General features: G+C 40.4%; 1 protein-coding gene across 3 annotated transcripts in view; it reads right to left on the reverse strand.

Annotated features, from left to right (window-relative positions):
• Positions 1-2512: 2512 nt before the first annotated feature.
• LOC112572063 overlaps positions 2513-23399 on the reverse strand; it is a 33714-nt gene continuing 12827 nt past the window's right edge. Inside the window, exons 1-5 of one of the 3 annotated variants that reach the window (XM_025251583.1) lie at positions 9501-10099; positions 7865-7999; positions 7084-7239; positions 6619-6751; positions 2513-6264 (exon numbers count right to left, since the gene is read on the reverse strand). In XM_025251583.1, the coding sequence (XP_025107368.1) occupies positions 3593-6264; positions 6619-6751; positions 7084-7239; positions 7865-7924 (3021 nt within the window). In that variant the 5' untranslated portion in view covers positions 7925-7999; positions 9501-10099 and the 3' untranslated portion in view covers positions 2513-3592. Of the gene's footprint in view, positions 6265-6592; positions 6752-7083; positions 7240-7864; positions 8000-9500; positions 10100-23399 lie in introns of those variants that run through there. The other 2 variants (XM_025251582.1, XM_025251584.1) reach the window with 2 other exon arrangements.

The following is a 23399-nucleotide window of genomic DNA, read 5'->3' on the forward strand; positions in this document are numbered from 1 at the left end:
ATAACAAAAAAAAAACCCTGTAAATAAACTGCTAATGATGGGGAGGGGGGGAGCAGAACTTTGAAAGTGCCTGTTAAAATAGCTGTCTTCAAGAGCTATAAGCCTATGTGAATCTTAAGTTTTTTGGTCAACTACAGGAATGTTCAAGAAAATGAGGCTGGCACTATAAACGTGTCCTCAGCCTAGAAGATGGAATGCCTAAACATACCTACTTCAGAAATGCCTCTTTCTGAAGGCAGGCAAGATGCAACATAACCAGAAAGCATTGCGGTTAAAAGAAATGTAACTAAAAAGGGATTTGAAGAACATTTAGTGTCCTGAAAACATAGCTTACTTACAGAAAAAAAAGAACCACAGAAACAATAATGATTTTGCATAATTTAAATATTATAAGTTTAGCTATTTTAAAAAACTAAACGACACAAAATTATCTCTTACATTACATCAAGAGGCAAAACAGTGCAGCACAGTTGTGTGGCACTCGGCAGAGTCTGATGCAACATAGCTATGTTGAGCTCTGTATGACACATCCAAGCATAATTGTGCAAAATTTCAGGACAGAACATTACATGAGCTCTATGGCAGTGGTTCTCAAAGTGTGGTCCACGGACCACTTGTGGTCTGCAGCTGACGGTCGTACATCAGCAGAGTTTAAATTCCCAGATACTCTAATTAGTCCTGTATTGATTTCATACAAGTTTTAATTTATCAATGCTCAACTGCTCGTTCACATAAAAACGCACGCTTACCAAGTCTTTAAGTCACAGCACAAGCATTGCATCATTTAACTGTATCATCCGTTACCCTTAGTAATGCAGTGCACTTTCTTATTTTTGATTTTTGTGTGTACTTTGCGAAGTAATTTTATATAAACTTATTACTATATTACTATAACAACAGTACATTTAGTTTTGAATTGTAATGAAACAAATGCAGCAATTTAAATTTTAAATTCATGGTACAGTGATTTTAGGCCTGGGGGGGGGGGGTCTACCATATTTTTTACTTAAGTAAAGTTTTCCATGGTCCAAAATACTTTAAGAACCACTGCTTTATAGGACATTGCAGAATAGCTGCTTAGAGTTCTATGGATACTACTAAGTACAGTTGCATGGTGCTCAAGATGACATAAAACAGTTGCATAGTGCTCCACAAGACACTGCAGCAAATGCACTTTACTTCTTCTAAAGTTACCTTTTTGTATCCTATCTGTCACATTTTTTTTTTACATCTAAGTTTGTTTCTTTGTTTAGGATATCATGGGGCATTTTTAAACTGTTTTGTTTTTAGCTCATTATACTGTGAAGTGCATATCTAGAGTTACTACACAAGTTTGTGTAAAGGTTTAGAGGCTAATCACATCATGAAAAGATGAAATTCAAAATGATTGTATGCATAACTGGTGAAAAAAGTTGCCTGTAGGACACAGCTGTGTGCTACTACAGAGAACCCAATGCAGCATATTTGGGTGGTACTCTACAGTCTGCAGTGGGGATGAAGATATATAGAATAGACCAGGGATGCCCAACCTACGGCCCACGGGCCATATCCGGCCCACGAAACTTCTGCCCACAGTGCAGGAAATCGGCATGTTAGTAATAAAAAAAAAAAAACAGGGAAGAAGAAGTATTTATCCTCACGTAGGGGCGTCTCCCAATCTTTTTTTCAATGGATGAACATTTCGATTCAGTGCTCCGAGTTGGTGTCTCTACTATGAGGCCGGACATTCAGAAGTTGGTTTCGGGAAAATAACTTCAAATATCCCACTAATTACTACATAATTAATGGTAAGTACAACTTGTTTCTAATAAAAAATGGTATCTGCTCTATTTTTTTTCTCTTTTTTGTAGTTTTGCGGTGAAGTGGCCCGCGACACGGCTGTCCGAAATGGATATGGCCCGCGACGCGGCTGTCCGAAATGAATATGGCCCGCAGGCCGAAAAAGGTTGGGCATCACTGAAATAGACCATAGTAACATGTGAGATCCTCTGTCAACTTCTTGTTTAAAGTCCACATAACACCCACACAGTAAAGGGAGGGTCTTGATAAGTAGATTATTTAACTGATCCTGCAGTCAATGTGGATGTGTTTTTTCAAACACGTTATTCTATACTTCTCAGACCCTAACAATAACCTGGCGGTTGTAACTTGTAAAACCCTCTCTTAAAACAGCAAACATTTTTCACATTACAGCTGCAACACACATACACACTCCTGCAGGCGTGTGTGCTAAACTTTGTTGTAAAATAAACCTGTATGCTGTTAGTCAGCATTCTGCAACAGCCTCAACTTGCTACTGTGGATCCTTCGGCTGTGACTCAGTGCTAGTGACTTAATAAGGAAAAATAAAGTTCCTAAGGGTTGTTAAACCAACATATAACAAAAACCTGTTTTACTTCTATGCATGTTAGCAGGCAAGAGCCTAAGTGAAAGGGGGAGAAAGAAAAGCATAGAAGTACCACACTGTTCATGTCCTGTAAAAGGGAGACAACATAAAACCAAATCAGATCTGTACAAGGACTGCATCATGTCATACTGGCAATGTTATTTTATCACTGTCAGCATCAAGAAAATTTAATGCCCTTCATATACATAGAAAGAAAAAAAATTAATAAAGATCTGGATGCAAACTACCATATTACTGGCTGCTTATAAACTGCATTACCTCTTTGTGCTCACCTACATTCAAATCTACAGGTTTTAGCTTAAGGGGCATGTCCCCACTCCCCTCCACTGGAGTATCAGATGCTATCACTCTCAGGACAGGTAAATAGCAATACAGTGCTAAATCATCTGCATCCATGAATATATACAATATTACAAGCACGTACATATGCATCCACTCTTATTCTCCAACCAAACATTCTGCACCATCTAAGAAACCACAGGTCTTAGAAATTCAAAGCAAAAGGTAACCAAATGTACTTATGTATAGTTCATTCAAATTAGATGTTTTCCACTAGGAAAGCTGATGTGCGCTGATTTTGTCAGTCTGAAAATTGTACATGCATTATATGATGTCTGAGTCTTTTAAGTCTGCATATGTTAAGACATATCTTAAAACAAAGTAATTTAAGGAAAATACAATCAATAACTAAATAATTACAGACATGTTTATTCCTTCACCAAACTTAAATACATGTTAGTTGCACACTACCAACTCATTGTGCTGATGTTATATCTTATCCAAAAATGGATCAAATCAAAAACAACACCAGCAACAAAAAACAGGAAAGAGCAGGTCAGAAAACAAACATACAACCCTAGTAAACATGACAAGCTGATCTCTATGGCCATTTGTATGCAATGTTAGAGGCAAAGAAAAGTAAGTAGATAAAAGAAACATCAACGGCAAAGAGGTGCAGGAAACACTTAATGTATAAAAGAAGTCTCATTGTTACTTTTAGTATGGAGGTTCACCAAAAGAGTAGCCTTTAAAGGCTCTATACATTTTAAATGGCAAAGTTAAAAAAAACTATCAACTTTACATCCATCTCTTCTACACTCACTGTGACTTCAGAAAGGCATAATTAAGGCATCCCCTGATAAGAATGCTAGCTTTATTTAAGATGATGTGTTGCATTCACAGCTGTTAGTCATCATCTATACAAATTATTTCCACTACATCATCATCGTTGTCATACGCAGGCACAACATGCCAATCATCCACAGCCAGCAGTGGAGGGCAGCCAGGTAGCTCATGACCCACCCCTTGCTTTTTGCTGACCTGATGACCCTGGGGCTGAGCAGGCCTTTTTGTCTGAACTGAAGAAGGCCTGTCCATAGAGACCAGTTTTGTGGGCTGATTTTGTGGCTGCTGCCTTATCTGCTCCTGCTGTTGCTGAAGATACAAAGGAAGATCATGACACCCTTGGGACTCTGATGACATTGGCAGAGGTAGGACCTGTGGCTGCAATAGTGATGGCCTGGGCAAGATGGGACGGAAGGAAGGTAAGACATGTGCTGGTGGTGCCACGAGGCGCTGAACCAGCATGGACTTCTCCGGAGGCTTGCTTGAAGAAATGCGGAAACGCTCAGTATCTGTGCAAGCATGCCCAGGAAAAATGGGTGGAGATGATAAATGGAGAAAATTTGGTGGGGCTTGCTGCAGCTCTTCTTGCAAAGGTTCTGAAAACTGCAATCCAAGAGAGGCAGCAAACTGTTTATCGCTCAGGTCGGCAGCACTGTAGACAGCATCAATGCTGAGATGGACATCGCCATTGCTAAGCTTTGAGCCTCGTACATTGTAAGCACTCAGGTGCATGTCAGGAATTGTCTCTGTGCTGGCATTTGATTTTGATCCCACCCACTGTTTGCTCTCTCCACCACTGAAACTTGCTCTGGTCAGAGTGCATGAGACCAACTCTTGTCTGCTGTGTTGTGTGCTTCTGGAAGGCGCAGGGTTTAAACGGTGCATGTCTGGAGATTTAAAGCTACTAGTTTCACAAGGCAGTGACACCTGATCTGCATGTCTTTCAATGGGTGCAGGAGATACTGCTGAAACACAGGTTTGTGTGGACTCGGCTTTTAGTGAGCAAGCTGTTTTCACTTTATCTGTCGATGGAACAATGTTTTTGCACAAAAGAGATGAAGACACACCCAACGTGCTTGAAGTGAGATCTGCTTTATGAGTGCATTGCCTTCCCTGTTCTGCAAGTCTTATATCCTCATCAGATGAAGAGCAGCTTTCAATGGTAATATCATTGTCTTCTACCCCAAAATCTTTTCTGCGACTTAGAAGCTGCTTTCGCACTCTTCTTATTTTAGGTTTACTGTCTCCTGACATAGGAACAGCCTCTGCTTTATGGTTAGTAGTTTCCAAAGACTTTTTAGTCTGCCATAAATGAGGTTCCTGTGAAGTGCTGCAATTTGGTTTATGGTGATCCACTGAAGCTTTTGGTCTATCATGAAAGTGAGATTCTTCAAGCGGCACAAAAAATAGTTTCTGTGACTCTTGTCCATTAAAGTTCTTGCTCACTTTCTTAACAAGAAACTGTGATCTCTGTGGGGCAATGCTAGAATGAACAGATGTAGGGTAATGGTGAAGTGAGTTGCCTGATGATTCTCTGGAAATAACCTTGGAACCTTCATCAGCACTATTGCTCACCTTTGTACAGTTCTTTTGATGGATAGGCGTGATCACCGGCAGCTGCTGACACACAGCTCTGTAGCTAGACTCTGGAATGTCCACCTGCACAATGGAAATATCATCATCAATGGGAATCTCTTGGTTAAGAATAGTTCTCCTTTTCACACTCCATAATTTGATTTCCTCCTCACTTACTCGTCTTAAGCAAATTACACACTTTTTCATCTGCCGTCTGAGCAAGCGACTGTTTTTGTTTAAGCCTGTACGATAGGTCCTCACAAATTCTCTCCTCTCTTCTGAGTTGAATTTATAAGTGTGATTGTAGGCACACATCAGCCTTTTCCTCTTTCGGAAAGTCACTGGATAATCCAAAAGAGGTCGCAAGCGAAGTTTGTGTAAGAATTCAGTTTTCTCTGACAATGTTTTGCAGTATTTCTCAACATCATTCACAATGGGCAAAGGTAGGTCTATTTTTATATGCTTTTTCAGTCGTTGTCCCAGAGGAGAAGAGAAGGCAATGCCAAGCAGGGAGCCTTGGCCTGCAGGCAGGACAGACCTTGAACTAACATCAGTATTCTCCTTGTCACTGCCGTCTGCATCCTCATCAAAGATGAGTCTCTTTCGGGCCAGCGACGTCTGACGGCTGAGCTGAGCCATCAAGGAGATGGAAGAACGCGGTGATGATAATGGAGCTGCACTGGTGAGCCCTTCCACTGCAACTATCTGACAGTCAAGGTCCACTAGGTTCTCTTCTGCCTCATGTTTTAAGCGACTAGCATTAGAGCTGGTCACAAGCCCACAAATAAGCATAAACTCCTCTTGGGAGCATTGCTCTGAGGGATGTTTTTCTGCATGTCTCCTGCATTTTCGTTTAGGAAGCCAAAATCCAGGCAAAATAGGCTTGCCAAGATCATGCTGTGTGACACCTGTGAGAGATGGTGTGGCATCATTTGCCTTCACAGAATTGTGGTGTTCTACTTGGATGTCTTGGTTCTGAGGAGAGGAGGGAACCATGTGCGACTGTCTGACACTTGATCTGACAAGCTTTGGCATGTGGGTCAAAGTGTGCTTGGAGAGTTCTTGATGCTGCTCAAGGGCATGTCTGTTCTGAAAATGCCTCATACAGACCCTGCACAGGTGTATCGCCCTGCCTCCCTGTTTTTCAGCATACTGGTCTGAAAGAAAGAAAAGAATAAAAATAATCATGTGACAAAATAATTTTTCACATGTATACAAATAATCTGAACTACTGAAATCCCAAACTGGTAACAGACTTTTAAAAAATCTAAATATTTAGAATCATCAAATTTAATCAAACATATTTATTGAAATTCCAGTCTATTATAAGTATTAAGTATTGATTTATTAGGAATCACTTCTACCAAGGAGTCAACATCAAACACCACAAAATGTTTTGCTAACAGTACTGATGAATCCACAAAAGCTTAAAGGAGACCAGAATTAAATGTCGCAACAAAGTTGGTAGCATTGCAGCAAACTCACACATCCACATTGCTATCCACTGTTACCTTTGTGTCTGGTCACATCAGATGCCTCATGCAAAGAAGTAATTCTATGACCATGCTGTAATAGTAAGTTTTCTTGTCCACTGTAACTATAACAGCAGCGTACTATTTTGTGCAACATCTCCTTCCAAGCTGCCTGTTTGGGAAGACACACAGACCTCTATCTTTCTTATGCAGGAAGTGTATATACATATCAAGTACTTTCAAAGAAAGTACTTAGAACCCCTCCATTTCAAAGATTTATTTTATAAGGATGTAAATATGTATAAAGTTAATAATCTTACATACACATACACTGAAATGTGTTTTAATTTTGATTAAAGATAAGACTTATTTTCATAAAAAATCTCATGGAATAGCTTAAGTGGAGTGATATTTATATGAAATATATATGTACGTTTCATAAATACACACGGAAATTACATACATTAAAAACAAATATATAAACAAACTCCAAAGTGTACATACTCTACTAATATGAGAGATCTGGTGTAAAGCAGCAGGATTCATCCATGGCACATCTGCAGGCCACCATTTAGGTTGGACCTCATCTCTTTTGAACTGTGGCTGTCCTCTGCCGGTGGCTAGTTTGACAAGCAGGGGTATGATCTCGCACAGTTGATTCTGAGGACATAAAATTAGTTGCTCTAGTTTACATACACTATGAAAGCATACGATTTAGCTAGTTACTACCACTGACATGAGATATTTGTTCCCACATGCTATTAAAAAGAAATCCATGAAAGCTGTAATTGATTATTAAAAAAGTAAAAATATAAATCTTGTTCATTAGTTGTAACATCAAACAAATAATCAGCATTTTAAAAGTTTGTAAGAAAAATCTGATTTCTCTGGTAATCAGGGCTGCAAAAACACTAAACTAATGAAAATTACACTGAAGCCTCACAAAATAATATTGTCAATAAAGGATTCGGGGACAGATGGACCAGCAATCATAAGGTTCTGATGATTTTTGCAACATTAGCTTATAATTATTGTAACATTCGGATTCTGTCACTAATTTCACTTCTGAGGTATCAACCATAATGATCTGCAAGTTGCAGGCTCAAAGCATAGAAACAATGAAAAAGAAAAACCATAAAACAAAATCCAGCATTCTAATGCAGCTGTTAATTTATACATAAAACATTTTAAAGAACACTAATATCCTGGAAATTTATTAACTTCCCTCAAAGACATGAAATAATTAATACAACTCTAATAAAAGTAAAAGTTTCATGTGTTTTACCTCTGTTAGAGTGTTGAGAGACAATGTTGGTAGCATAACTGAAGAGGAGTCCACAATCATTGCTGCAGCCAAGCTACTTCATATTATCACTTGTAATGAGTGGAAGCTAGTAAATTCTGATGAAGTCTCTCAACTCTGAAAAAAGCAACACAATTTCTGTTTGGTTGAGCATGTTATTTTGAACTGGTTTGACAAATATTTTTCAGTCTTATCTGATCTTTCACTCAAGTCTGTTTCTGCTCCGGTACAAAACCTAAAACAACTTTGTGGGCAAAAAATGTTTTTCTTTGTTTACATGGTATTCAAACAAATTATTTATGCTCATATATAAATAACTGGAAGATTGCTATCAGATATTTGGAGAATCTTCACTACCAAAAGAAGTGGATTACTCAGTGGTTTGAGCATTGGTGTTTGAGTTCAGAGGTGCGTACATCAGCATGTGACTCAGTTGCTCAAAGGGTACCTGACCCGTGTAAAGGGTTGAGGAAGGCAAGTCAGCGAAAAAAGAAGATCAGCACATCCTCATGATAAAGCTGGTCCTGTGATGAAAGTGGTCTCTAAAACCTCATTCCCAAACAGGACATCTCTAATTTTGTAAATGTAATGAACTTTGTAATATATAGGGAAACAAAAGAAGGTATTGTTAAATCACTTTGAAAAACTGATAAATTATGTGATCTAAGGGGACCTTATCTATTTACAGTACAAATAAGTGGGGTGCTAATAGTTTATTAGTCTTCATTAAGACTTCATGTAACATTCACTAGACAAAGGGGCCTCTACACTAGCACATTTCTTTAGATTTTTCTGCCCTTTGATATTTACTGCTGCCAAATATTAAAGTACATTAAGCTATCATTAGAAATGTATTGCACTGTGAGGCTTGGAAAGATCAATTGCTGAAATGCAGGCACATAAGAACACTCGTTAAAAATTTCACACACATTCAGGTCTCATTGAAATATGACAAAGGATGTAAAATCTGATAAAATTAGCCCTTAAGTTTTTAAGAGGTCATAGCTTTCGCTCACACACACACACACACACATATATAAATATATATTGCTATTAGTATACTAGCATGCCTCTGGTATATTATAAATTTCTATGGCATCTGAAAGTTAAGTGAACAATAACGATGCAGGCACGATAAAAATCGATCCAGCTCTTAAGTTTTAGTAAGTACAAAATAACACTTTTGGATACATACAATTATTTCCCCTACATTCATAGATGGTGATCGCGTCGTCAGTGCCGTACATTTAAATCACCATTTAAATCCCTTTACACCGGATCGAGCTGTCGAGCTGATGAAAATTGTTCTACCGACTGGTAAACACAGCGGTATACTCTTATTTCTGCATCGCCTGAATGTCAGGAAGACATTCGGTACAGAAGCTATGTTTCAAAATGTTAACACGACCTTAGCCTGAGACAAAGGCCATGACCTTAGATCTAGAAGAACATTTAAAAAAAAAAAATTTGAGGAACCGTGGAACTCCCAACACCACCACCAAAACAAATTACAGACCCTTTTCTTTGTTGTCATATACTTTTATCTCAAGAAAAATAGTTTTCCCACAATAAATCATCCTGAATATTGTTCTAAATCAGGACTTTCAAGTTTACTTACCTCCAAGTGGATATTACTGAACTAGTTCTTCTCAACGTCATCGTCATCCACACCGTAATCCAACTGTATGTGGGGTGGGGAGGTGACTTACTAACACAAATACAAATCCTTCCTGTTTTTGACAATGATCATGCCGAAATATTTCGTACAAATTTTTCTTCTACTTCTTTCTGGTGCAAGAATTTAACGACCATAAAGTGACAAAGCCGTGTCGGCTGTAGTTCCGCAGGCACAAAGAATAGATAATGACTGCTCCCGATCCCTAGAGTAGCTCGTTAATTGTTTCTTCTTATCAAAAATGCCTTGTGACAAATGTCTATGACTCAGTCAGATTTATCTGTAATTCATAGCAAGCAGTTGTAAACATAGCCAAGGAAGGGAAAAAAATTAACTGTCAAGGCAAGACCCTATTCCTTTTTTCGCACGCCGTCAACAAATATGGCGGCTAGCTCAGGGTTCTGTGTTGACAGCATGGCTTCATATGTGCCTCCTAAAGGTGCTCGGCGAAAGCTGTTGTTTATTTTCTTTTAACACAAGCAACTACAAGATCAGATTAATATTTTTATAAAAAGTGTTTTAGTCTTTTGCGAATTTCATAATCACTTCATCTAACCGATCATTAATGCACGACTATTGACACTCTGGTCTTCGAGGCCTGCGACATGACATGATGATAATACGACTCGTAAACACACGACTTTCAAGCTCGCTGAAGACCACTAAAGAAGACGTACCATTGAATATACTAAGTAAGCTTTACAAAATTTGGATGGTCTTCGGGATAGTGGTTAAACAGAGAGGCCTGACCCAATCCAACAGTATGTGAGGTGGCGAGAACAATGCGGCAATGGTTGAAGTATTCCTATTGTTCAATTTTGCCTCTGAACAATGTACAACATATTCTTATATGAAATATACAGCTATAATTGCGATTATTTTCACTGGCAAATAAAATCTTCCAAAATGGTTTTTAGGGTTTTTAAAAGCTGGAAATCATATTTGTAGAGTTTGTAGTTGTTTTCTTAATGACGTTCTTAATTACGATCGACGTGAACCATTTACCAAATCGGGTCGCCTCTGGTCTTATTTTTTACTTAAGTATATTTTGATGCTTTATCTAGACATAGTATGTGATAATAAGTACGCGCATCTAGCTGTTAGTCCTTTATAAATGGCGCTTCACCAAGGTGAAGTAAAGCTATAAATATATGTGGTTCACTGTTGTTTACAAAGCCCCACCCTCTTCACCGGCTGTTTACCTCCCTATCATCTCAAAGTCAAGGGCACCGAATTAAAAAACTTCCCCGTTGATTCATGCTAACTATACTTGATTAGCATGTGATATTGATGTTTAAAGTCAATTATTCAGAGAAATTAAAAGGCACTTGTCTAGCAACCAACCAACGGGAAAGTGCTTTCACTTAAAGGCGGTTTAGCACCACAATAATAATAATTTATATAGCGCCCTTCCAATTTTTTTTTTTTGCTCAGCGCTTTACGTAAATCATATATAGACTAGATCATAACCATGCACCCAAATTAGCATATAACAGACATGCTCACTCCTACTTCAGACGTTGCTCATACACAAAGTAAATTCAGACACACATCATGCACGCTCAGGGTCACAGTGAAGTCGTTCTGAGAAGATGTGTCTTAAGTCTGGACTTAAAGAAGAAAAGGGAATCAGAGTGACGAAGGCTGATGGGTAATCTGTTCGAAGTTGATGGTCGCCATGGTGCTAGGTAGGAGAACGACCTTTGTCCATACGTCTTTGTCTTAGTGGGACTCGCAGAAGCTTGGTTTCAGAAGATGAGCAAAGAGGTAAAGAGGGTGTATAGATGGAAGTGAGTTCACGGAGAAGTACTGAAAACTAATGCCAAGTAAGTCAAAGTGGAAAGTCTGTAGAGTATACAGTCCGCGATTGGCAGCCAGTGAAGAGAGCGAATGATAGGTGATATGTTTTGGAGCATCCAGTACTTTACATCCTCTATACATTCCTGTGTACGTGTCAGTAGTCCAAAGTTCAGTAAGTGGAGCTGACAAAGAGGGAGGAACGATGGAGGAAATTGGGTTTAAAACTCCCGACGGCCAGCCTTGCGAAGAAGTATCATATAGAAATCGTCTCGAGACTAGATCTGAACCCTGGACCCTTTAGTTCTTATCGCGGTGGCCACAAGGAAGTGTTTTAACGACTACTCCACCGAGTGCCCTTGTCAACTAATCAATGAAATGACATCTGCCAATTACAGTCTCCTGCGCAACAGCCCAAAGCGAGACGTGAGGTCTGTGACACAAGTGAAGATAATGATCTCAGATTTCCTGCGGTGAAAGCAAAGATGGAGGACTTGTGATTCCCAAGCTATAAATTTTATCTCTGTAATGAAGCAGGAAGTCATGAGGCTGGACATATATAATTCATTTCCCTAACTCACAGGAACAGGAAATTTTGCTTTTTGTTTTATTCATTTAATGTTGTTTTGTGATCGCATTTGTTGTACGAGATCGCGCATGACCAGAACCAGTGGGGCAGCCTTGTACAATTCTCTGGGTTGAAGATTCTGGACACTGTCAGGTCTTTAGGAGTGACAGATTGCAGCGGATAAGTGATCAAGGAATCAGAGAGAATTTCTACAAAACATCCCCATCTACAGAAGGTCAAGCACTTAATGTTTGTTTTGGCCGAGCGAGGAATCTCTACAATGGGTGTACCACGTGTTCCTGGGCTGCTGGCAGACGATTTTTTTTCACAGTTAACTACTAAAACGAGGCATGCTTGTACGAAGCTTCCGGTTTATTCACATTTCAGATTAACCATGGACGTGCATAGGTGGACTGCTGTCTGTCTGCCAAGACCAACGCTTAGCCTCTTGCGAAGTTATCCGCTGTTAGTCTTGGGAAGCCTAAACAAAGAATGTGACTAAACCGCCAATCTTATTTGTCATCATGTATGCAGAACGACACACAGTGCGATTTGACTTTCTTTGTGACACTCTCAGGCATTCTTTCTCATAATCATAAAGGCCTCATTTAGGAAATCCGGAAGAGCCGTGTGAATAAGGTCCATGAATGGGAAAAAAGTTTACTTGTCGGTTATAGTTTACCCAACCTCATTTAGCCAACGAGTTGGGCTATCCAGCTGGGAAAATTTGCTACCCGCTGACAGCCGTTAAAAGAGAAGCAAAGTCATCTGCCAACTTTCTTAAAGTTACGACTTCTTCGCCTTTGCACCTGGTACATAAACTCGTATGACAGAACATGGAGAATCAGACAAAAAAGCATCTGCGTTTAAAGCCGAATCCACGGGGGAGGTTTCTCGGTGGATCATTTCCCCTCCCTCCAACTTGCCAGCTTATGGACTAAACTTACGACGAGGACCGAGTCAGCGTGCGCTTTCTAGCAGAATCACACTTCTCTTCATCAGTTTTTCTCGACTTTCTCGCATGACAGATGTCTCTGATCGCACGCTCGACTACGTCACCGCAGTGCGCTACACGTGACCCGGGTGAAGTTCAGAGCAAAAGAAATCACGTGCATAATGTATATAACGATAATTTGCAGTTCACTCCCCTCACTTGGACCCCCTTGACTGGAAACGGTCGGAAAAGTCTTGTGCTGCCCTTTGATCTGGTCCGCGAGCGCACTGCAAACTGACCACCTAGAGTGTTCTACCATTTGGGAAAATGGAAATGTGTGTATGCGCGCGCGTTTCATTGTTTACAGTGTTCGCATGCCAAATAGTAACTGGTAGCTTTTTCTCGATTGTTCCGTGAAATGTAAGCAATGAAAGTAGTCCAGAAAACACAAGAGAGATAGAAGAAAGAGACGCCTTTTCGTTTTATGTATTTTGTTCCCGAGAAAATTCCCGGGCAAACGACAGCTAGCACAGGCCCTGGAGCAGACGAGTGAGAAGACCTTTTCGGGGTCCTGGCATTAAATTGTGATCGTAAATCATCTTTTTTTTAAATAGTAGAATGTTTACAAGTCTACTACCATTATTTACATTAAATAATGCAATATCGACAGCAAACTGAACAGTAAGCGCTCATAACGGAGGCTCTGTATTACTACATGCATTGCAGGCATGGCTCACTCGGTCTAAACAAGCTTGGAAAAAAACTGTTAAAGGAAAACTCAAAAATAAAGATTTCAATGCTCTGCCTAAATGACTATCCTGTCTTAGTCCTCCGTTAAGAACTCGAACCTTTACTCTAAGGTCAAAATCTATCACAATCACCAATTCTCAAGGGTCAGCTGCTACATACAACATCACACAATTATTCCTGCCATCAATTAAAATAGCCAATGACCCAAACGCGCAGCAAGAAACAAAGGCCCATCTGTCTCTATTTCTTCTTCTTTTAGTCAAATAGAAAATTAGCACGAGGGACTTTTTTGTGCGGTCAGCAAAGTAATTAATGAATCTCTCCACCGCTATAAAAGGGTTTGTTCTAATATTTGGGACAAATGGTTATGAAAGCCGCCGTATAGAGGTGCTATAAAGATTGTGAGCTCGAACTAGGCCACACAAGTATAGCAATACAATAATCGTCTATAATGAAAAAAACATACGTTTTTATAATCCTATAGTCCTAGGGGCGGACCTCCCCCTAGTGATGAGATCATGAGAACGTGACAGCGCTGAGCCTGGGAACAACACACTGTTGTCTTGAAACTCGACATCACCAGGTATAATGACTTGATATTTTTCACCTACCCGTCCCAAACAACAACAACAACAACAACAAAAACAAACAAACAAACAAACAAACAACAAATTCATGAGGCCGAGCCCGGATATAGAAGAAGCTCCACCCTGCCCCTACCTCTCGTCAGGGCTGGTGGCAACGCTAACAGAAAAATACAAATTTCTTTTGGTAATATCTGCCCCTGTGTCATGCATAAGGCACGTATTTGCATAAAACCCGCCACACAGCCTAAATTGATGATTTAGTTGTTATAAACTTCGAGTGGTCAAATTTCTAGGACCCTATTAAGGGTTGAATTCTCCTCTCGGCGCCTTATGTCTATCATGACGGGTTTCATACATTGCTGTACGCAGTACAGAGCTCCCAATGACCGGCCTGTAAGTAGGTTTACAACGCTGACATGAATATCGTTAATTTGCTAAGACGGACAAAGTAAACACACTTCATCGACGACCGATCGTTGCGTTTGTTAACAGGGGTCGCTAAGGTCCACACCGGGACAAAGAACTCAGAATTCAGTGTCTAACAGACACATGAGTGATGTCTCAGGGAGCACGTCACATCGATCTGTTCCCTAAAGTCTGGTACGAGAAGGAATCCGAGAAGTAATTCTGAGCGGTCTTCGTAGCAACAGAGTTAACATTTCGGCTAGTAAACCTCTGTTCCTCTTCTGGCTTCTTTTGCTTCCAGTTCATACGGGTCTCCACATGTTCCTCGAAATCTTCAGATGATAACAATCGGTATCGAGATAGTTCTTTATTATTCGGAGCAGGAAATTATGGAAAGTCCCGCGGTCCATCTGCTATGGGAATCCCCTACATCTTAAACTTTACCCCTAACCACACTCAAACCATCATGAACCATAACGAATCTGGATTTTTCTTTTAATTCGACAGGATTGGCGTCTATGTAACACACTAGAATGCCACACGCACGACACAAACACATACGCCCAAAGACTGGGGGTTCTGCTAATCTGCGTCTGCATATATAATTCAGTAGACTAGAGCACAGTGTGGATACTCTAACTCAAACCGCCATTGCATTACTATGCCAACGGGCGATTACCTAAGGTTTACACTATCGACCTAAGTTTATAGCCGGATCCAGTCTGCATCCGACAGGAAATGCAGTTTCACGCCCTTCGTTCACCTTACAGACCCTGATGAACATAGAGAAAACTGGAGAGTAGACCAGTTCATGTCTTCAACACGAAGAAACCAAACCCTCACTCCCTCACCCACCTCTGTTTCTGATTTTCTCTCTCTCCTTTCTTCTTTGAGTAAAATATGACTAGGGTAGCCGCAGCGGGTACCGAAGGTATTGTTTTGTTAATGTTGTCTGCTATATTGCTTACTGCCCATACTCTACTTACCGATGGCTTCACCTTGCAAGCCATTTGCGAGTGGTCTTGCTGCGTGAGAGTAGAACTGTGTTGCAAGGATACATTGCAAACGAAATCTTGCAATTGCAAACCTTAAAAACATTGCAACGTGAGAACACCCCTAACGATTCTCCCTTGCCAGCATTTTCCCAATGCGGTGTCGTTCCAGATCATCCCTTCTGCCGTCCGTCCTCTGCCCCCAATACACGCCTTGGTCAGAGAGTTTATTTGATGGGAAAGTGCTTTCACCTACTATTGATTTCGCACTGATGGGAGGGAGGACTAAGGGGGAAGGAAACCCGAACACCTAGAGAAGATGACATCCATCGGCCAGCCGATGTCGTCCAGAAAGAGAGGTACGCGGACTTTGAGACGAAATATGATCTCAGTGCTTTCCCAAAGTGGTAATTCCGCACTAATGGAAGTCACCGAGGATGAGGAAAGGAAACTGGAACACCTGTGACTGTGTCACGTATGAACAAGATGAGTACAGATCACTCAGGACTGACCGGAGGGACTGACAAACGTTTGACTAATATTGCATCCATATAATAACATATATCGTGGAGCCCAGTTTATGTTTGACATAATGGACGACAGCGACTTGACCATTGCTTTCCTCAAATAAAATCACACCAGCCATTGCTCCAGCTGCAAGTGAAAAGCAGAGCGCGCACGTCAATTCCGATTGGTCCATGTCTCCATCTGTCGTGCTGTAACGAATCGAAACCTCCGGGCGTATCTAAACGTATGGGTATAGTCTGCGCATGCGCACGAAGCGAAACTTCACTACCGCCTGGTAGTTTTACTTGAAATAAAAGTAAAGGATGAAACATTACAGGACATACTAAATAAAATGGCATTGCAAAAGCAAAATTATACAACTCTTAATATGCTTTGATCTGGTTTTTGATAAATAAACATCCGATGGATTAGTAAATATTTTCTTGGGTTTATTTTATCAAAAACCAGCTCAAAGCATATTGTGAGTTGTATAATTTTGCTTTTGCAATGCCATTTTATTTCGTAATGTTTTGTAATGCTTCATCCTTTACTTTTATTTCAAGTAAAACTACCAGGCGGTAGTGAAGTTTCGCTTCGTGCGCATGCGCAGACTATACCCATACGTTTAGATACGCCCGGAGGTTTCGATTCGTTACAGTGCCACGTCACCGGTGGACAAAGCGAAGCTGTACAGTGTGCGCCGAGACTGACACGTTACGTCTTCCAGTTGCCAAGCCCTTAGTGACAACGCTGACAGTCCGGCCTGTGAGCTCACCGCGGTGTGTCACAGCTGTCGACGCCACGTGACCAGGCCAGGGATGGGACTCTCTACACGCCTACAGCGTGACGTCACTCGCTCAGATTAGGCTGGCCGCTGACAGGTCAGACAGGTCGAAGTCCAAGTAATTCTCAAGGTGAGCTCGGACCAGTGTTACCTCTATCCTCTCCCGTCGTCAGTCAACGTCAAGGCTAAAAACTCCGCCATTTTGTTCATCGCCCCGCCTTTTGCTGATCGTTGTGCGTGCCATGCTGTAGGTAGGCGGCTGCTGCGGTAGCTCCCTTTGCCCTCTGCGTCACGAACAGCTGCAGGGCAGTTGTTGCACGCGTCGGTACATAGGGTACGGCAGGTACGTCAATCTTGGCGAGAGTCTGGAATTTACTGGCGACAGGTGCTTATAAATTCCCGCATCAGCCTAGAAGGGTCGGTCAGTCGTGACACTTCGTCTTCTGCTGCAGTCACTCGTCCTTTCGCTATCAACACTAGTGGATGTCCGTCCGCACTAAACGCCGAAGCAAATGTTCGAAAGTCTCTCTATATCACGAAGAAACAGGCGGAGAAATAAAGAAGTCTTTCTGATGTTCACAAAAAGAATGAAAAAGTGTGTGTGTGTGGGGAAGGTTCACAAGAAAATTTGAAAATGGAGAAGATGCCATAATCATAATCTGTCTTCATTATCCTTTATTACACATTATCACAAAGCCTTATGAAGTTAACATTTTATGAATTCTTCCTAGAATGAACCATAACCCACAACCCGCTGATGGAAGAACCTTTCGACAGGCTCTTGCCGTATTCTTATAATAAAGAGAATGGGAGCTACGGTTCGTCGATTTTTGTATCGCAATATTTAGCGGAACTGTTTCGGTTTCATTTTGGTTATGAACCCCAGCATTATTAGAAGTATGGAAAATAAGATCTTGCGAGAGTATCGTCGTGACTCCCATACTGACAAATAGGGCCTTCTTCTTTTTTTTTTTTTTTGTCTCCTTCCGCGCCTTCCCCTCCCCCTGTTGGCGAAGGGGCAAGAAGGAGCGGGAGGACAAACTGCAAATGCGCTCTTGTTGGTTTTCAGGAGACGCACGGTCTGTCGCAGATTTTCGTCTCGGCCGACTATTGGGGTGTTCTGCGGTTAATGGATGAACAAACATTTCAATGAGTGCAGTGACCAACTCTACGTTTCGGCGATTGCCATCAAGGGTATCTCTCGCCCATAAACTGAAAAAAATCCAGTGTGTGGGTAATAGGTCGCACGACCTTACTTTGGGTAGATGCAAGTTTGCATGCACTGATCGGCAAGGGCCTTCCTCAGATCTCATTTCATTTTCACAAAAACAGTGGGAGGACGTTGTAAGGGAAGCTCATCCCCATCACTACTGTCAAGTCATCGCCACTAGCGCCATTTGTAAGTGCTCATTGTCAACCAATAGAGAAATGCAGTTGCAGAAGCTTATAATGTATAAAAAAAAAACCTCGCGGTTATCTCCAGGTTGTCTCAGTCAGTTGTAATAATAGTGATAAAACTGATATTGCGAATTCCACCACTTGGCAGTGAGCTCAGTGAGCTGGAACAAAAGAATTAAAAAAAAACAAAACGGTAGCATAACTTGCAAATTGAGAAAACAAAGGTGGGAGGAAATAAGGAAAAGTGAATAAAGGAGACAATTGGAAACGTTTACTAATGAGGGTGGTCTTTAAAAGCTGTCAAGGTAGACGCTGAGTAAAATGATAGGAGAAAAGCATTCCAGACCCTGGGGCCAGAGGGTCAAAGTAGCCGAGACCAAATGTGCCTCGTCTGACGTGAAAAGGTCTGCATGAACAGCTCGTAGGGTGACAGCATCAGATATCCGGGGGCCATCTCAGGAATGCAACAACAGTGCAGTGTAGCCACATTGTTGTCTAGGCAAAACCCGATTTGGCAAGTGATGCTGTTCTCGGAGGACTGATGTAGATTGTGGAATGTCCTCCTTTGCGTTTATGGAAGACAATGCAATGGACATTATTTTGAACTCTTAGCATGCAGTCAAGGAGACCAACAAACAGTGAGCTGTAGTAGTTTAACCGAGACAAAACAAATGCAGACACAGCCTTTTTTTCAATGGAACTGTTTCCGAAAAAAGATTGAGGAAGATGGACTTTAAGATTGAATTTATATAGTTCTCCAGAGAGAAAAGTATTACAGTATAGGAGAGGAGATGCTGGCACCTGATAATGTAAGAGTAGAGGCAAAATTAAGTTTACAGTCAAAGGCTTCTAGAAAAGCTGTTCAGTTTTGTCAACATTTATCGGCAATAGTCTTATATGTTTCTAGGTCCCTAGCTGGCGAATGACAAGGGGCCAGTGTCCTTCCTGAAAAGCGTAACATCATTAGCGCGGACTCACTTGCCAGTGTAAAAGCCAGGTTGTCACATTTGCGACCCTTCTCCTACATGTAGGACTGAAGGAAGACGAAATAAACCACGTTCCAGTTTATGGGTGGCTATATATCATGTAAGCACTCAATCGGTCTCCGCTTTCATGTGCACATAGACTATAAAAACAGATACCCGACTCCATGCGCGCGCAGGGTATGACTGACAGGTGTGAGGTGTGAAAGTTTTTAGTTTTTAGCGACTTCTGCTTTCTCTGTTGTGCTATGGAAAAACATGAAATTTCATAATAACGAATAAATTAAATCCTCAATTACGCTTTGATATATATCTTTTTAATAACGAGGAATCGGGAAAGTTCAAAGTAACCTTTACATACATAACGTTGTCTCGATGGTGTAGGCAGTAAGCTAACAACCTTCAGGTTCGAGTGTGTTTACACCAGTTTGTAACAATGTTGCTAGTTCCACTCCTGAATTTAGTTTAAATTAAGCTGCGAGGGGTGTATCTGAATTTCATTCATTTTTCAACGTGTATTGAATTTGTGATATTTTGAAGACGCCAGCTGCGTACCGAAAAAGAAGGGAGCAATAAGGACATTTTAATGTAAATTTTGTTTTTATCCCTTTAATGTCAATGAAATTCTTATTGAATATATTAATTATAATTATTTAACTGTTAAATATTTGATTATTCTTTGTATTTTTAATAAATACCTGTGTGTATACATATAGTTGTTGGCTTAGTCCTTTAACGTCCCCTGTAATATGTCTTCCACAAATCAAATTTTATATAAATATTTATAAATTTTAACTGTTGGTGACTAGCGGCATATTGCGGCTCCGGGCGAAAAAAATATTTCACTGCTGGAGCACAGTGAGGAAGTGAAAGAAAGATGAAAGATAAAGAGAGAGTTAGCAAGATTTTTCATCCTTTATTTTATGTTGTAACACTACTTAGCGGTTATCATTTCGTAAGATCTTCATGAAACTTAGCAAGTTGTTTACGTTTGTATGTCGTCTGCTGCCCGAAATCTCGAGAATATCTTTGTACAAAATATTTTATAAGCAAGGCTTTCGAATGGAGTTCAAGACTAGAAAGGAATGCATTAAAAATAATGGAATTCATCCCAAACCTATCCCAATTCTCTGTCTCTATCGTCTCTGGTGGTCCATCTGATTTAACGTCTTTGGATGAGGCTGGAATCACAGCTCTCACAAGAGCTTTTTCCCAGTCCTGATTGTCTGGTCTTCGTAAGCGGAACAATGAGAAACCTTTGGGTCGACCTTTGCATGGGACGGCTAGGAATGGCACAGTTAGTGCCTGGCATCTCAAAAATAATTACGACTGTAGCTCTCTGACGCACTCCGTAAAGGAAAACTGGAAAAGACGATAGAATACATCAGTTCAGCGCATGCGCATCGCAAGTAATCTGCTCCTGCGCGAGAAGGTTCATCTGATGTAACGTCCTCAGTGCGCATCAGATCGTTCATAGTTCGTAAGCGCACTTCAATTTAACAATGGGATACAAATGGCAGACTATAGCGTTAATCTATTTTTTAATTCCTAGAAGTGATCACCTATCTAGAAAAGAATCGCTTTAAAAAAGAAAAACGTCGGGAATGGAGCAAGAATTAACTGTCAGGGGAAAACAAATTCTAGAAAAACTATTGTTAGAAATGCTTGCAATGGTACCGGTACAAATACGGAAGTCACATATAAACAATAATAAAAGCAAAAGTTATATAGCGCATACTCACACTCCTAAGGAGCATGGTCTCGGCGCTTAAGAACAAGAACGAGACATGGACAGCATACGAAGAGCGATCTTGGAATTACAGAAGCACATTGGACAGGCCAAGGAAAGAGAACCTCGGTGGCATTATTTTGTGGTCTGGAACTACTACCAATACAGAGAAGGGGTTGTAATGATTATTCCCTATTAGAATAGAACTCCCTATTAGAATGGAAGCCAATCAGCGAACGCCTTCAGATTCATCAAGCTTTCCATCCTGACCCGCTATGCATTCACAGATGAGGCACAGGAAGATGACAAAGAAAATCATTACAACAGCTACACATAATGTATCCAGCCAACACAAAGATGCACAGGAAAAGATCAACAATCTAATCAAAAATAGGACTTAAACACAAGCAAAACAAAAGTAATGAGACAATGCCAAGTCAACAGAACCCATTACAGCTGATAACAAAGAAGTAGAGAAAGTCCAAGAATTTACATACCTTGGCAGTCTAGTAGTAACAGATTCAGATGCAGAAAAGGATGTGAAAGACAGATTCATCAAATCAAATCAACACTTTGCCATGCTAAAAGAAATTTGGAAGTCCAAAGCTCTAAGAAGGAATATAAAATTAAGAATCTTCAGTCCTTTCGGTCTTACTCTATGGAAGTGGGTGCTGGAAAATATCAGTAAAAACCAGGCAGAAACTAGACACCTTTCGAACGAAATGTCCGATGAAAATTTTCAAATACATTCTGGCCTAACATAACTACTAACGAAGAAATCCTTACAAGAGCCAGCTGCACAAATATGACAACCACAATGCCCCCCTCCAAAAAAAAAAAAAAAAAAAATGGAAATGGCTAAAGCATGTGTTCAGAATGAAACCAGAGGCAATAACCAAAATAACTCTTCAATGGACAGCTGCTGGCAAAAGGAAGTGTAGTCGGCCAAAAGAAACATAGCAAAGGTCAGTAGAGAGAGCTAAAGGACCGGAAGCTGTCCTGTAACAAACTTGCTGCTGACAGACAAAAATGGAGGTCTCTAGCAGATGCCTTATGTACCGCCTTAGGTACAAAGAAGAGTAAGTAACATGCTTATCTACAATACATTATCTAGTTTCGAGAATGCTATCTTTCTCATGAATGTAAAATCCGTCTCAATTCGCACACACTCCATATTCTGCTTGCCCATTTTGTGGTTTTACATCTTGAAACGAGCTGGTAGCACAGACCGACAATGACACTCCAGATCCATCCTAAGAAATAACTTGACAATTAAAGATCATAGATAAGAGATAAGAGCAAAAATCACGCTGCTTACTCCTTTGTGGAAAGAAGAATGGCGAGAGTACGCTTGAGAAAAGAAGAAAAATTAATATTTGTAAACATAATTATATTTATTTCGAAATTAAATGTCTGAAGAAAATAAACCAATCAAAACCCAAACAAATCTGTGTCGATGCTTTTGCTAACTTTTTAAACCGGAGAGTGTAGAGCTACTTCAAGCAATATTTGCGTTGTAATAATTTTAACAGGGGATTTCCGGTTGCGCATTGCCAAAACTAATCAGACGACATTAAATATTACTTTCAAAAAGTCATATAACGGCGAAATTGTATCTTGGTTTATTCCTTTTCAAGTGGAAATGAAAACATGCCTGGGACTCAACAGATCTAGAGGACTTTTGTAGCGGACATCTTGTTTTGTAGCGCGCAGGATCCAGGACGTCATCTGCGGTGACGAAACTTGTTTTATGACGTTTTGTGGTTCATAGGACTGTTTATGACGTTTTGTGGGTCATATGACTGTTTACGGCTTGCCGAGACAATGAAAGCCTAGATACAAAGTTCACATAGGTGATGGTCCTCCTATACTTATCTAAAATATGAGGCCATGTAGCCATCTCACACAAAAATAAAAATACCAAACACCAGACGTAACGTATTACACGCCACGTGGAAAACCACCACGTTTACCACACACATACATTACCAGCGGCAGAAAGACCATTGAGACGCATGGTGCGACGCAAAATGAAGTCCAGATAAAACCGACTTTGTCCAGACAAGCATTATCCACCGGGACACTTCTAAACCATTCGAAACGAATAAACATTTGATAGCACAATCCTTAGTAGGCTTCTTTTTTTTTTAACATCATACTAAACATTTGGTAAAGTTGTGTTGACTGCCTCTCGTTTGTGGCAAAAATAGTTGTTCAAGTTACATGACTGATATATTTTAACAGTTAATGACCCTTGACACTTCCTTAGAAGACTGAATGAGGGATGCATAAAAAACGTAAGCAAGCTGTACTCTAGATTTTTCCAAAAGTCAAGGTTTATTTTAAATGAAGCTGATGAGAGTAGTTATAATTCGGCGGAAGAGCTTTCAAAGTCTTCTGATGTTTTA

Source organism: Pomacea canaliculata, linkage group LG9, assembly GCF_003073045.1.
Source record: "Pomacea canaliculata isolate SZHN2017 linkage group LG9, ASM307304v1, whole genome shotgun sequence".
NCBI lineage: Eukaryota > Metazoa > Mollusca > Gastropoda > Architaenioglossa > Ampullariidae > Pomacea > Pomacea canaliculata.